General features: G+C 35.1%; 1 protein-coding gene across 1 annotated transcript in view; it reads right to left on the reverse strand.

Moving 5' to 3' along the window:
* DNAH8 (dynein axonemal heavy chain 8) overlaps window positions 1–16315 on the reverse strand; it is a 131023-nt gene that overhangs the window by 42831 nt on the left and 71877 nt on the right. The window contains exons 56-62 of the mRNA XM_070949873.1: window positions 11019–11211; window positions 8424–8546; window positions 6846–6976; window positions 4949–5102; window positions 4086–4250; window positions 1903–2129; window positions 1195–1313 (exon numbers count right to left, since the gene is read on the reverse strand). Of these exons, the coding sequence (XP_070805974.1) occupies window positions 1195–1313; window positions 1903–2129; window positions 4086–4250; window positions 4949–5102; window positions 6846–6976; window positions 8424–8546; window positions 11019–11211 (1112 nt within the window). The remainder of the gene's footprint in view (window positions 1–1194; window positions 1314–1902; window positions 2130–4085; window positions 4251–4948; window positions 5103–6845; window positions 6977–8423; window positions 8547–11018; window positions 11212–16315) is intronic.

Below are 16315 nucleotides of genomic sequence, written 5' to 3' on the forward strand. Positions count from 1 at the left end.
CTAAACAAATCTTATCAATCTATATCTACTTTGCTATTCCTTTTCAGGGTAAGCAACATAGTGTAAAGTACAAAAAGTAGTAAGAGTAAAGAAAAAGTAAACTGAAGAAAATAAATAGGTGATTGAAAAAACAAAAGTTACTAAAGCTAAACCTATTTAATACCAATGCTATCGAATAAATTACCTCATATCTTTCTATCTCAGATTTCACAACAAAATGCTGCTTGAGTTCACAACAATCAAACAGCTCTTCATAGTGTGCCTCTTGTTCAAACTTTTCATCTGTTTTGAGGATCTCATCAATTCAATTTAACCGTAATTTAATCCCATCTATTTAATCCATTCACTGATTTTTTTTAATATCATGTTTTGTAATTCAGTCTTTATTCATTCACTTTCTTTGATTGATTATGTACCATTAAGTCAGTGTTAACACTTAAAACTTTCTCCAACATGATCTTCCCTACCTGGCCCTTCAGAGCTTTTTATAGTGTATCCCAGTGTTTCTCTATCAACATGTCACAGCTGGGAATTCTGGGAGTTGAAGTCCACCCATAACAAAAGCAATGACACTTATATATCGCTTCACAGTGCTTTACATGCCTCTCTAAGTGGTTTACAGAGTCAGCATATTGCCCCCAACAATTTGGGTCCTCATTTTACCCACCTCGGAAGTATGAAAGGCTGAGTCAACCTTGAGTCTGGTGAGATTTGAACTGCTAAACTGCAGGCAGCTGGCAGACAGCAGAAATAGCCTGCAGTACTGCTTTCTAACCACTGCGCCACCACAGCTCTTAAAGTTGACAAGGTTGAGAAACATTGGTGTATCCATCACTGCTGTAATTGAGTGCATCTATCTTTTGCTAAGTCTTGACTTCAACTTAATGGCACATAATGAATCAATCATTATGTACAATTAACTGTTATATTGATTTACATCCTACTTTTCATAACAAGTATTTCCAGGATAGTTACACAAGAATAAGAATAAGAATTAACTCCCCCAAAGTAATAAACAATTATAGGAACAGAACAACTGATCCATTTGCAATTTTAAAATCGATTAGTAGAGAAGAGTAAGATATAATCTTATGTTTTTGAAAACAAGTCCAGCTGAGGCTCACTTCTGAATATATTGATATATGATGACATAGTAAAAGAATTGAGAAAATAAAATCTTTGACTTGTACTTACCTATATTCATACGCTCAGCTTGTTCGTTAATGCTGAACAGTTTTTCAGCATAAACTTCTTTGTAGCCATTGATGAAAGAAAGATAAGATTTGGGGGTGACATGAGCTCTTCGGCGATATCTGTAATTTACAATTGTGATACCTCTTTAGATTTAAATGCCATTTAACTATAATGATCTCAAGATACAACCTAGGGTATTAGATTATTATATTACATATATGAATCGCAGTTCTAAACAGTAATTTATGAAGTAAAGTTTGTAAAATAATCATGTTTTCCCTCAAACCAAAATAATGGTTCTATATATAGTTTTCTGTTACATCTCAGTTTATCAATTGTCACAGTGTGACAGGGTTGCTGTTGAATTGTAAGTATATTTTGCTTTGCAAGGGTGGCAACTGACATAGAAAAATAAGGCAATGGAGGCTTCTAAGCTTTTTACTATATATTAGTGATGTTATTTACAGCAGCCACATGATGTGGTGAATTTTCTTTCATTAGAATTCTTCAAACAGAAGCTGGATATTGATCTATCAGTGATGCTATTATAGATCCTGCCTTGATCAAGAGGTTGGACTAGATGACCTTTAAAATTCTTTCAAATTTATAAATCATGTTGAGATTAAATTGCAAAATGGTTTTTAGGTATATAAAGCTATCTATTTTTAAAAAAGTTATTACAGAATTATACATGGTTAAATATACTACCTTTGAAAATAATTGTCACAGCTTTCTGACACTAGATCATGAAAGATGCCCATAGTTTCTACCACATGAGCTTTAACTTCAGCAGAACAGACAATATTGAAACCTGACAGAAAATATTGTGACACAGCAACCAGGGCTTCCTTGGGCCACTGAGTAAACCAATCCATAGTACATCCAGATATAAGACCAGGAAACTTCAAAGACCGTGCACGAAATTTCTCACCAACCTAGCAAAAGTAAGAAATGGACAAAAAGTGACATATCAATGAAATATATTTATGGGAAATATAGCAGATGATGATGATAATCATCATCATCATGATTTATTAAACTTATCGGCTGTCTGACTTATATACAGTTTCAAGTGCAATATTGTTTCATATAAAAAATGCTGGGACTATACACATAGTCTAGGTTCATACACTGTGTTAAATCTATGGATTAACCACAATAAACAATGTGTTAATTTATAAGGCACTAAGGATATTCATGTTAACTATGTTCATATAACATTCCAAGGAAATCACATTATTGCTTGGTATAAATACGAACCAATCTGCACAAGATCTATAATATCATAAAATCTCATTGGAGAGAGGAGAATAAAGGCTCCTATGAAATCTTTCATATTTTAATATAAGTATTTTAGAATGTAAGCTGTTAATTATAATAAATAGTAATTGCTGATTAAATCATTTAAGAGAGGAACAAAATATTAGAAACACAATTCTAACAATGCTTGTAGGTATTTTTTTTTTAAAAAAATGCAGATTTATGTTGAATATTGCCATACAACATAAATGCCGTGCTATGTCTAGATCTGGAATAAATAGGTCTAGAATATTATTTGTAATCTTAAGAAAGGAAATACTTCTGAATTTTACTTTAAACTTCTGTGTGTGCTATTTGGGAGTGGCACTTACTTCCAAATAGCATGTACAGAATTGGGTTGCATATCCCAATTTTATTCTGTACTTTATATATACAGCAGTCTATTTTAACTTAGTAGAAACAAGCCCACAAAAATGACTGTAGAATTAAACTTGCAGGATAATACAGATTTCTTTAGAACTTTACTTTTTTTTTAAAAAAAAAATCTTACTTATAAATTATTAGAATTTCTCAGTGGTTTTAGAATGACAAAAAACAATAAATCCCTATTTACGATCCTGCAATCCCTTAATAAATACACACACACACACATACACACAAACTCACACACTACTAAAACTCTCCTGTTTGCAATTTTCAATTGGGTAACGTGCATCATAGGGCAAAAGTTTTTGAAATAACATATAGTCCTCAACTTACAAGCATTCATTTAGTGATCGTTCGAAGTTACAATGGCACTGAAAAATGTGATTTACGACTACGTTTCACATTTATGACCCTTGCAGCATCCCCATGGTCACTTGAACAAATCCGGGTGCTTAGCAACTGGCATGTATTTATGACTTCTAACTTCACAGCTGGCTTCCAACAAGCAAAGTGCAACAAGGGTAGCCAGAGTCGCTTAACAACTGTAGTGATTGGCTTAACAATTGTGGCAATAACATTCATAAAATGGGATACAACTCACTTAACTGCCTTGCTTAGCAATGGAAATTTTGGGCTCAATTGTAGTCGTAAATTGTGGACCACCTATACCTTAAACGGGTTGACTTAATGCATTAAAAGTCTGGGAACCATTAGTCCCATAAGATTGAAATCTGTTGAGGATCAGTGGTGAAATCCAGCTGGATCTATCCGGCTTGCACGATCCAGTATGGCTGGTGGCGGGACGCTCTGCCCACCCGCCCGGATGTCATCACGTCCCATTTTTTACCCTCTGCTCATGAGCAGAAGGCTCTGTGCATGCGTGGAAGAGGTGCGTGTGCTCACATTTGCAATCCATTAGCAAAGGTAAGTGCATTTCAACCCTATTGAGGATATGGCTATTTTAGCACCATCCTGATGATATGGTCAGCCATAATCCCGTGATTATCATTTCCAATGTTCCCTGCCAACTTCCTACGAGGGAAGTCAATGAGAAAGCCAACAGTAAGTCAGAAGTTGCTCCCGTTCCCACTGCTTTTTTGCCTGCCCATGATCATTCTGCTTATCTGTTTAGGCAAGGAGATGTCTCTGAAATGATGACCTAATGGGTCACTGGTTGTCTAAATATATATTTAAAGGAAACTCACAGGAGAAAAGCAGAGTACTACATGGAGGTTTTTCCTTGACCGTGATATAAAATATTCATAAAGATTATCAAAAGTTGGGGGAACTCGTGCCAGCTCTTTTTTCATTACAGATATAAGTCCTTGAGTTATTTCATCCAGTTCATCTCGAGGAAATAAATTGGAGATCTTATCAGGAAAAGCAAAAATCAGAGAAAAAAGACATTTATGAATATTATTAAAATACCACAGTTTTTAATTTATAGATTCCAAGACTCTCCTAATTCGGGAGACATTGGCTTCAGGTTATAATTCATAAGTAACTGAGGTTCACTAATGTATTTATAAAAATATATGTCAAGAAATAATGAAGCATAGATATTCAAGCCCACAGTATTCAAAATGTTGCACATTGTCTTTTGGGCTTGGGATTTTATTCTTTCCGATGCTTACAGCTAGTTCAAAATATTGAAGATTCTAGAATATTAACTTTATTTAGATGATAAATGAATAATAATAAGTTATAACAAATATACTCCGCTGGAAAAAAACGGGTACTGGTCAGCTAAAGATTTACTAGGTTTCATTCTCTTATAAAGGTCTATTGCTTCCATATGTATTTCTTGTGAGACAAAAAAGGTCATACCACTTTATGATTACTATCAGATTACTATCAATGAATAAATTAAATTTCAGTTTTTCAAATGAATACAATAAAAGTAGCTTTTGAATAAAACCCAGCAACTTCCAAAGTGATTCAGAGGTGTAATTTTTTGTTTTATGAATCATCGTATCAGGGTCTTAATCAAGGTGAAGCTTATTTAACCATAAGTAAAAATGTAATAATCAGCATAACAGCAACATCTATAGTGATTTGAAATCCTAACCTCTCCGGAGGAAAGCAGATTATTAAGATATTCAAGAAATGCTTCATCTTTTATTTCATTGTCTGTGAAAATAAATGTGATTCCTTTTCCCTCAGCGCCAGCAACTCTATATAAATTCTTTAAATCATCTGTTAGATTGGTCACATTGTAGGACCTGAGAGGAGAAACCAAACCAACAAGCAAATTTAACCTGCAGTACAAATTCTTCAGGTATAAGTTTAGCAAATATGAAATCATTAAAGCAGGTATGGGAGGTGAGAAGACTTCCATATGCAACTAGAAATGCTCCCTTTAGGACTTATATCCACAAAAACATTTTGTTGCATATTTTATTGGGGAGTGTTACTGAAATGGAACTTCTGAAACCACTCAAGCAAAAATGAGAAAAAGTATTGTTCTTAAAGTTTATGCTCTTCATTGCCCACATATTAATGTCAAAGTGTGGGAAAGAAACAAAATGCATTTAAGCTCTTAATACATAAAGGCACATCTGATTCAATAGCTAAAAAAGGAAAGCTGTTTGGGATGGCTGCCAGGACTGGACTATAACAACTGAAAGATATAATTTGTTCAAATGGAATGTAAACAAAGAAAAGGATGTGGAATTGGATTATGTGTTAAAAATAAGCCAAATTTAAAATTAAACTTGGTTCCAGGATATCTACGAAGATTCTCCGTCATCCAGTAGAGTTGAGTAACTGGAGCTTTTTTTTTTTTTTTTTTGAAATGTTTCGCTGCTTATCCAAGTAGCTTCTCCATTGTGAGCTATTGATAATTCCAGGATATTTTTATGCAAAATCTTTTCACCATCTTAGAAGAAATTAAGGTTATCTTTGTATAAATTAGACACAATGCCATCATGAATCAGCTGTGAACCAACAGTTATATTAGTTATATTATCATTCTGTTTGAACTATAACTCACATCTACTGACCACATTGTCTCACTGATGCTTTATAATACTTAACCCTGCAACATAGCCTCAAAATATATGCCAAATTCTAACCTTAAATAGGTTGAGTTATTATCAATCATTAATCATATCAATGTGATTAATTTAAAATGTAATGATTTTTCTGCATTATAAGAATGCCAGTAAAAAAATATCATATGCAAAGTATCAATGCAGTTAAAAGAATTCAAGAATAAAAGAAATTCTGTATATTTGTTAATTTGAGTGTCATCACAAATGAAATTAATTTTTTGTTTATCACTAAATGGCATATAAATATTATAGTTTAATATATTGTAACTCTTACATTATAGTTGGTTGCACAGTCAGCCAGATTGCATTTGGCATTTTTATCTACCTGTGAAGTCCTTCCCAAAGATCTGGGATAGGCATCTGAGAAAGAACTTCCAGTCATACCTAGTCTTTTATAAGTATCATGCCAAGTGCTATTTGAAAAGATGTATTATAAGCAGAGGGCAGAACAAGAATTCCTCCACGTGCCTAGAAATTCTTTCCTCAGTTTTGTCATTTTTTAAAATATGTGGTTTAATATGACTCAATAGTAGAGCATGTAATCATTAATATTGTAACAGTGGTCCTGAATACACGTAAATACCTTCTACCTTCATCACAAATCATCATAATCTTTTAATGACCCCATAATCCCTTGCGGTATGGAGTCTGGGCAACTGAATGGAACTAGCAGAGTGTTTACTGGCCAGATGTCCTTCCTGTCACCAGTGTGGAGTTTTGTTCAGCAGATATATTCTCATTGTGTCCAGACAGAGAAATATCTGTCTCTACCTAGGATCGAACTCACAGCCTCCTGATTGTGAGACAAGAGCTCCTCCTCTAGATAACTGCACCACTCCTACCTTCATTACAAATAGAAGCTCTAATTCTGTATGGAAACTCAATCATTTTGGTTAAGTAAATGTTTCTGACCTTGTTAAAGTTATCTGAAAGATTCTGTATCCAGCTATAAAAGAAGCAAGCCTAGAAAGACTCTGTTTTCCAGAACCACCAACTCCTACAAGTAAAGCATTTCCACACGCTGTCCGAATTATTCGGGAGATCTACAATATTAAAAGAAAAGAAGGACATGCAGTGTATGCTAAACTCATTGCATAAGGATGGAAAAGTTGAATCATAGCCTAAGCCTATTTTTAAAGATTTTATTTTATTTTGTTTTCGTTGGATTTATATTCTTTTCTTCAGGATGTGTGATAGGGAAATAAAATTTGAACTTCATTTTAGTTTCAAAACAAACGTGAGGAGTAGGTGGGACTAGGAGTATGACTGGCTTAAAGTCACCCAGTTAGTTTCCTCAGCCAAGAATGGATTCAAGCCTTAGTCTCTCCTGTCCTAGCTACTACATTACGCTGAAGATTTATTTTTTAAGAAAAGGAATTTTGTCAGTTTTTAATAGATCTTTTCCAAGCAATGAAAAGAAGATAAAAAATATTCTTCTTTGAGGATGGTGTACATCAGTGGTGGGTTGCCCCCAGTTCGCACCAGTTCTATAGAACCAGTAGTAAAACTGGTGGGAGGCTCCGCCCACCGATCCCAAAGTCATCAGAACGCTTCTGTGCATGCGCAGAAGCTTCTGCGCATGCGCAGAAAAGCCCGCAAGTGAGCGAGCAAAGAGAGCATATGCGCGCAGCCCCATTGCGAACCGGTAGTAAAGGTAAGTAGAACCCAACCCTGGTGTACAACTCTGTGTGAATTTATATATCTCAAAGGAACTTCATAGAAACTTTCTCTGAATTGTGTTGTAAAAAGCAATAGATAAATTTTATTATACAATTCCAATGCATATACAGTATTTACAAAATCCCACACTGAAGTCTCCTCCACAGCAGTGGTTCTCAACCATTTGGCGCCAGGAACCAGTTTTGTGGAAGACAATTTTTCCACAGACTGGGGGCAATTGTTTTTATTTCACTCACTCACCTGCCACTCACCTTTAGCTGTGTGGCCCAGTTCCTAACAGGCCATAGCCCAGCACCGGTCCATGGCCCAGGGGTTGAGAAACTCTGCACTACAGAATTGCTTTTATGTCCCTTTGAGTTTTATAGGTAATTCTATAGCTTTTCTGCGGGTAAAATATAGACCTAATAATCTTTAATTGATACCATAATCAAAATTAAATACCACATTAACCTTTATATCTAACAAATTAATTAATTCCTTAAAATAATATGCAGCCCTTCAAAACAGTGTTTCTAGGAGAGCTAATAATTTCCATTACATGGTCACCTACATGAAAGAGTTTTCCCAGTAATGGCAAATCAGGAGGATAGTCTGTATCAACATATCTGTAAGGCTAAAAACATCATTATCATTATCACTTCCTTCATACCACCATCACGTTAAAAAACACTATTAGTTTTTGAATTCTTAATAATTGGCTTTCATTTATTTACATTATTTACTTTTGCTGAAATTGATAAAATGTAGAATCGGCATAATCCAAATGAATGATTTGAAATGAAGTTTACATTTAGAGTTAAAGACACAAACCTTAACAAGATGTGTGATAGCATCTTTGAAAAACACCAGATCAAGCAATCCACCTCGAACATTTTCATTATATTGTCTTTGGTAGAACTGTAATTTATCAGATAAAAATTCAAAAGATGGAACCTAATGGTAAAGATAATAAGAATGTTAAAACTACCATTTATTTTTTTTTAAAAAAAAATAGCGACCATTGCAATCAACAAATCACTAAAATTGAAAAAAAAAAGTCTTTCCCCAAAGAATTTAAACCTACACAAACAAACAAAATCAACAAACAAAAGCCTAGATAGGAGGTTACCTTAAATAAGCATGTCAGATAAGACAGATATAAGCATAGATAAAGAGGCTATTGTGTATGGTGGTGAGATTAATAATCTGTTTCAAAAAATTAACATTTTTAACATTTAACAAATTAAATTAAAAGATTAAAGAAAGGTAAATATAATGTAAAGCAGTGGTCAAATCCAATTTTTTTTTACCAGTGGTTCTGTGGGCATGGCTTGGTGGGCATGGTGCGGCTTGGTGGACGTGGCAGGGGAAGGATACTGCAAAATATCCATCCCCACCCCACTCCAGGGGAAGGATACTGCAAAATCCCCATTCCCACCCCACTCTGGGGCCAGTCAGAGGTGGTATTTCAATTAAAATTTCCACTACTGGTTCTCCGAACTGCTCAAAATTTCTGCTATCAGTTCTCCAGAACCTGTCAGAACCTGCTGAATTTCACCCCTGATGTAAAGGTTAAGGCGGTGGCGTGACCTTGAGCCAGTCACTTTCTGTTAGTCTTAGGGTGGCAGCAATGGCAAACCACATCTGAAAAACCTTGCCAAGAAACTGCATGGACCTGTTCAGGCATTCTCCAACAATTGCACATGATTGAATGGAAGGGATGGGTGGGGGAGAGAGAACATACTACCAAAAAGTAAAGTCAGACATGATATAATTTATTCAATTATACAATATATCACAGGATAATATTTGTTATAATATGTATAATCTAATTATAGTTATTATAATAATATTAATTATAGAAATGTCATCACATAAATGCAGAGAAATCAGGCAGGTACCCACATTGGTTTTCTAGACACAAACTTTATTAAAATAACTTTCCTTCCCTAATTACTTGATTGCATTTTGTAAACCCTGATATCTTCTCTCTCTTGTTCCAGTGCTGTAGGCAGCACACTCTTATACCATGTACAGTAACCTCTTTATTCATGTTTGCATCTGTCTTATTCCACTGGCTATCGCCTTTTTAGCTATAATAGCTGGCCTGCGTCAATTAACCTTGGGTTTGCACTAGTTGGATTTTCAACCTGCACGTTCCTTTCTAATAATTGCTCTTCTCTATGACAGCTTCCTGAACATAGCCACTACACAATTTCTATCCTGACATTTCTTGTAGTTTAAGTGCATCATAAGTGTAAATCATAAGAAAGATTGTGAAAATTAGGTTACTCTTGAGATCATATTTCTGTATGAGCCATGACAGCTTTTTTGTTGGTGGCAACTTACAAATATGCTTAATAAATAATAAAATAATGAAGTTGATATATTTCTGTACTATTTTCCAGCACACTGCTCATCTCAATTTTTCTGTATTCTCTACTCTATTACTTTCTGTGGTTTCTATGGCTAAGAATGCTTGTTTTGAGAAAACAAGCTTTACATTCTGTCACCAAGAAAACTAGGAAAAAGAAGCTCAGACCCTTTGTTTATTAATAAGATGATCTTTTGGAGCATTACCATCCATTTTATCACGAGTTTGTTCAAGCAAAAAAAAAATGTTTCTTTCTTAGCCTAATTTTTTGGAAAAATAGGTGACTGGTGAGGAGGCAATGGTTGTAGGTGACATCCAGCACATTCTAATTATTCTTCAGTATCACTTGTGTTTACTAACACAAGGGAATATAGACTAATCACACTCCACAAGAAATTCCATCAACAGACACATTGATCTACAACCAGTCTATGAACCCCTCAGAATCCAAATCAACTACACCAACCAGAAACAGCACTAACCCTTAAGCAACCCACGCAACCCCCCCACCAGCAGTTCACCTCCCAATGACCTGATGTAATTTCCTTATCACAAGACCCATCACAAGACTCACTGATGACTCACAGCTGACCCATCACAAGACCCTTATATTACGCATCCACGCTTGAAGCCATTATAAACAGAAGAACACTGACATCCTCTAAACTCCACTGAAGATATTACCTAGTTCAGGGGTCAGCAACCTGTGGCTCTGGAGCACTGATGATGTTACCTAGTTAGGATAATGAAAAGTTTGCAAGAAAACAAGCAAGCTCAGAGAGCACCAAGGACTCCTCATTTCAACCCTGAGCTACAAATATTCTCCTTTATTGGAACTTTTTCTATGTTTGGAAGTACCACGTGCAATTGGCGTTAATCTTGAACATTATAGAGAATTATTGCAAATATTTATTATGCTGGAATGTAATGGGTACACTTCATGCAGTTTTCAACTATGGATTTCAATTTTATGTAACTCTATTCATTATATTTTTGCAATTATCCACCCTAGACTCAAGAAAAGATATAAAAATCAAAATCTATGTAAATACCGCTTCATAAATTTTGGGTGCTTCAAACACATAATCTTCTGGTTCTTCACCTGTTGGCTCAGGCATATCCCGCAAAAAATCAACAAAATATGGTTCAGCTGGAACTTGTGGTACTAAGTTTGGATCCACATGTTCTTCAATTACTCTACCAAAATTTCTGTCAAACCATTCTTCATCATCTTCGGTAATAAATCTGCAAGAAACAAATGTAGTCATTATAAATGCAAAACTCCCTCTAATTTTGGATTAATTAACTATGTAAACACAATGAGAACAAAATCATTTCAGTAACATTCATATCATTCTTAGAACTAGATACATAATATATTTCTGAATGAAGCCAAAGCTACAATTTAGGACCATACTTCATCATGAAGTAAATTGGTATGTTTAAAGTTTTCTTATCAACTATCTTGTAATACAGGCTCTTTTTATAACAAAAGACAACATTCTCATCCTCTACTTAACTTCAGCTGTCCATGTGTTTTCCTGTCAAACTTAAGAGGTAGTATTCTCTAAATCAGCATTTTTCATTGCTAGATGCAAGATTCTGGATGTTGAAGTCCAAACATCTTAAAGTTGGCAAGATTAAAAAATACTGTTCTAACTTGTGATGGATCAAGTGGTGATGTCTAGTTTGCCTACTTTTCTTCATTTTACTGTATTGTAGAAAAATGTCTCCCTTCCAGATACTGTTCCCCATGGTAGGAACATACCCTCCCATTTAATTACTGGTTACTGCCCTCCATGGCTATTTCATCTTGGGCTACTGGACCAGTGAATCACTGTTCACAACAAATAATAATAACAAAATAGCATGCCAACTACTCTTATGTAAAAACTGAGTTTGATCAAATTCAGAGACACATTACTACATAGCAGTTCATTTGTTCCTTTAGACTCCTACCCCAAATCCAGTTTAGAGAAACCAAAATGGAGTTGTCAGATGTAAATGCCTTATTCTCTAATGTGTAAATAATGTATATATGGAACATCAGGGGTTAACTTATTACTTGAGCTTTAATGTATTCATATTTTACCACTCCCATTCCTGGCTCCGCCCCTTGTATATAAAAGGAGCCATCCTCCCCATTTTCCTTGCTTCTATCTTGAATATTCAGCGAATATAGAATGCCTATTATGAATAAAAAGAGATATATTTAAATCTCTAACTTCTATTATCTTTATTGAGTCTGATCCTGAAAATATTGCAACAAGCTGGTAGCAGAGGATGGTTAATTGACTCAATAAAATAAACATGTATAAGAAAGAAATAGAAAACAACGATCTCAGATCAGAGATACTGAGAATAATAAAAATACAAAAGGATGACTACGATCTCATCGCGAACCTTCAAAACTTCTTGAAAGAAAACGAAGCAGCGAGAGAAAATAGCATCGAGACAGCTGAATTCAAAGAAACAAAGACGGTGAGCAACCCATCTATAAAAGAGAAAATAACGAGAAGAAAGAACAGAGATCCCGCTCAAAATTTCGAATGGCAGCCATCTTGTCTTCAACCGGCCACTGAGACAAGCAAAGCAGAGCCAATCACGATACACCATTCAAAATCTCTGGCGCGAAAAGAATCAAACAGTACAAAAAATAGTAAAGAAAACCTTTATTCTTCAGAAGGATCAAACACGGACACAAAAGAAACATCTATTGAACTGAAAGTTGAAGCGATAAAGAAACAACTATTTAGAACTTCTGATCCAAATTTAAAAATGGCGAAAAAATCAACGGAAGCCAATGACCTAAAAGTAAAAAGACAAGCAAGCAAAAAGAAAAACCAGAACATATCCAATTCAACTCGTACAGAAAGGATGACGACACCTGAGCCCAGAGGACCCTGCAGTTTTTTTCCCACACCGCAGACGGTTCCGGAGGTGGAGAGCTTCAAGCGGAGCGGCTTTGGCGAAAAGAAGCAAGCATCAGCCATCGGCAAGAAGATCAAGATAGAAATGGAGACCGAATCGTCGGAGGAAGAACCTTACGAAGAAACTGCAGCGACAAAGGCTCCCTATGACAACTTCGACAGAAATACAAACTATGCACATGCGCAGATGCATTCAGAGAACTACAGAAGACATTATGATGAAGAAAAACCACTCAGACTAATGCACAGCATACCCACTCCATCCTGTGACTTTCAACACTTACGAGACCATGGACTACCCTCCGTTGTAAGTAGTGGGGATAATAATACTGGGGACTTACCTAGCGATTTTCCAAAACTTAGAATTGATGGCATTAATTTGCAAGAGTGGTATCAGCAACTTCAGGTTGCCTTTATGAAAGAAAACCTAATGTTTTTTATCACCAGTCCCCCAAGAAGACCTTGGACTTTAAAAATAGATTGCTTACACCATAGAGCATTTTTTCTGACAATATCTAGCGTGTCTCCTGCAATGTATCATAGCATCAAACCAAACCTAACTGTATCAGAAATAATTCAATGCATGTTTAATCTATTTCACAGCGATAGCGTAGCCACAACCACAAGAATGTCTAAGGATTTCTTTTCTTCTAGAGTGAAACCAGGGGTTTCTATAAGTGAACATTTGATAAATCTAAACAAAATAAGAGCTGAGCTGCAATTGAGGGGGGAAGTGATTTCAGATCAAACTATGAAAAGTGTTATTATCAATTCACTTGATCCATCATGGGATAGCTTTATGTCACACTTAGATACCATTAATTTGGGATATTTATCAATAGAAAGTCTATCTAACAAATTGATAGCAGAAGACAATTCAAGAAAAAATCGCTCCAGTAACCAAACAGAACACAAATCTTTTAGGAAAGTAGTCTTTCAAGATAAATATAATGAGGCCTTTAGATGCCACAATTGTGGATCCAGGGAACACAGTAGAAGAGACTGTACCAAAGTCCCAAGGGAGAGACATAGGCCAGAATATAGGAGCAAATACAATTACAGACAATCTTCCACAGATAGACACAAATATAGAAGTCCACCAAACTACAGAGAAAGTAGAGGGGGTAGAGAAAATTCAAAAGAGAGAAAATCTGGGTCACTAAATGGGCTAAATAAACAAGACAGCACCAAAACACAACAAGATGAGAACAATAATTGGCTTATTGATTCTGGTGCAACAAATCACACCACTAACAACAAAAGTATATTATCTTCATTTACAGAAGATAAATTTGTGATAAAGGTAGCTAATCAAGAAAAGGTTCAAGTATTAGGCAGAGGAAATGTGACCTTGCCTGGTTTAGGGAAAATAGAGGGGGTATTATTAATCCCAGAAATACCTCACAACATACTAAGTGCTATAAAACTAAGCAGAGAATCTGACATCAATATAGTTTTCTCAAAGGGGAAAGCAACTATAGAAAAGAACAAAACAAATGTAGGCACTGTGATGATAAAAGGGGGTCTACCCTATCTGATAACCAAGGAAAGATGGTTACATAACATAGATTCAAATATGGAAGATTGTATTGAAGCAGATGATGAAAATGTCAGTAACAGTGACAATGATGAATGTAAAATAACTCATGATAACAAAAATACACACAATGAGAAGAAACCAAAAATAGGTAAACCAATTCATGATGAGTGTGCTCACATCTTACATAGGAAGTTAGGACATGCAAGCTTTCCTGTAGTACAAAAAATGACTGAACACGCAGAAGGTGTAAAAATAAAAAATTGTGAAAATTATTTAGAATGCTCAGTATGTAAATCCACCAAACTAAAAACCAGTCCCAGACCAAAAAAATCTAACAGATCAACTAACAATATTTTTGATTTGGTACATATGGACTTAGTTGGTCCATTAACTCCATCAATTACCTATAGAAAACGTTACTTCCTAACAATAGTGGATGATTACAGTCGCTATGGTTTTGTTTACACATTAAAGCACAAGGGTGAAACCTTTCAGAAATTTAAGGAATTCTACAAACGCATAGAAACACAACATAATATCAGAATAAAACAAATTATGACAGATAGGGGATGTGAATTCATGTCTAAAGAATTCTCCCAATGGTTAAAGGACAGAGGGATGCTACATTTCACGTCCAATCCATTTTCTGCATTTCAAAATGGGATTGCAGAGAGAAAGAACTCCACACTACAAACCATGATTAGATGCACATTAGAGGATGCTGGTTTAGGCAAACAATTTTGGTCAGAAGCCTTACATTATTCAAATTACACTCAAAATAGAACATGGTCCAGTATTGTGAATAAGACACCATATGAGGTGATGTACAATAGAAAACCTAAATTAGCACACATGCACATATTTGGAGTTACTGCAGACGTGCACATACCTAAACAATTGAGGAGAAAGGGAGAAAACGTATCCAGGAGATTAAGATTCATGGGATACGAAACTGGAACCAAAGGGTACAGATTCATCGATAATAATAACAAATTTATAGTATCCAGAACAGCTGTGTTTCATGAGCAGGCCAATTGGTCTAAGTTGCACCTTAATGAAATTTTTCCTAATAAAAGCAAAGATAATATATCTTGCGAGGAAGGAACAACAGAAAATCAAAATATTAACAAAAGTAAGAACAAAACCAAAACTTGGACAAATAGTCAGCATAAAATAAAGACAGACACATTAACAAAAAAGGAAGCCAGATATTTGCATGACAACCATAGCAAACCTGAAAGAAATATTAGAAATAATAGAAACCAAATACCAAATAAATACAAAGATTATATTATGCATATGGATGGAGAACAAATAACACCTAATACATATGAGGAAGTATTGAAACTTCCCCGTGAAGAAAGAGAAAAATGGGAACTAGCTATGGAAAAAGAAATGAAAAGTTTACAAGGATTAAATGTATTCACACCTGCGATCGCACCTAAGGATAAAACAATTATAGGTACCAGGTGGATTTATAAAATTAAGAATTTAGAAGGAGGTAATACCTTATACAAGGCCAGACTAGTTGCACAAGGTTATGCACAAAAATATCCAGAAGACTATACTGACACATATTCACCCACAGTGAGAACAGAGAGTGTCAAAACAGCTCTTGTAGTAGCATCTGCACTCAATCTAGACGTGTTTCAATATGACATACAGACTGCATACTTACATGCAAAATTAGATAAGGAAATATATGTAAGAGCACCACACAGTCAATACACTAATAAGAACGAAATTTGGTTACTAAATAAGAGTCTGTACGGATTGAAGCAATCTGGCAAAAGATGGTACGATTGTTTGGTAAAAGTACTAAAGACCATGGATTTCAACGCCACCACTGCTGATAACTGTTTCTTTGTAAAAAAGAGTA

This window comes from Pituophis catenifer, unplaced genomic scaffold (genome assembly GCF_029215685.1).
Source record: "Pituophis catenifer annectens isolate HBS135680 unplaced genomic scaffold, rPitCat1.0.hap2 SCAF_1, whole genome shotgun sequence".
Taxonomy (NCBI): domain Eukaryota; kingdom Metazoa; phylum Chordata; class Lepidosauria; order Squamata; family Colubridae; genus Pituophis; species Pituophis catenifer.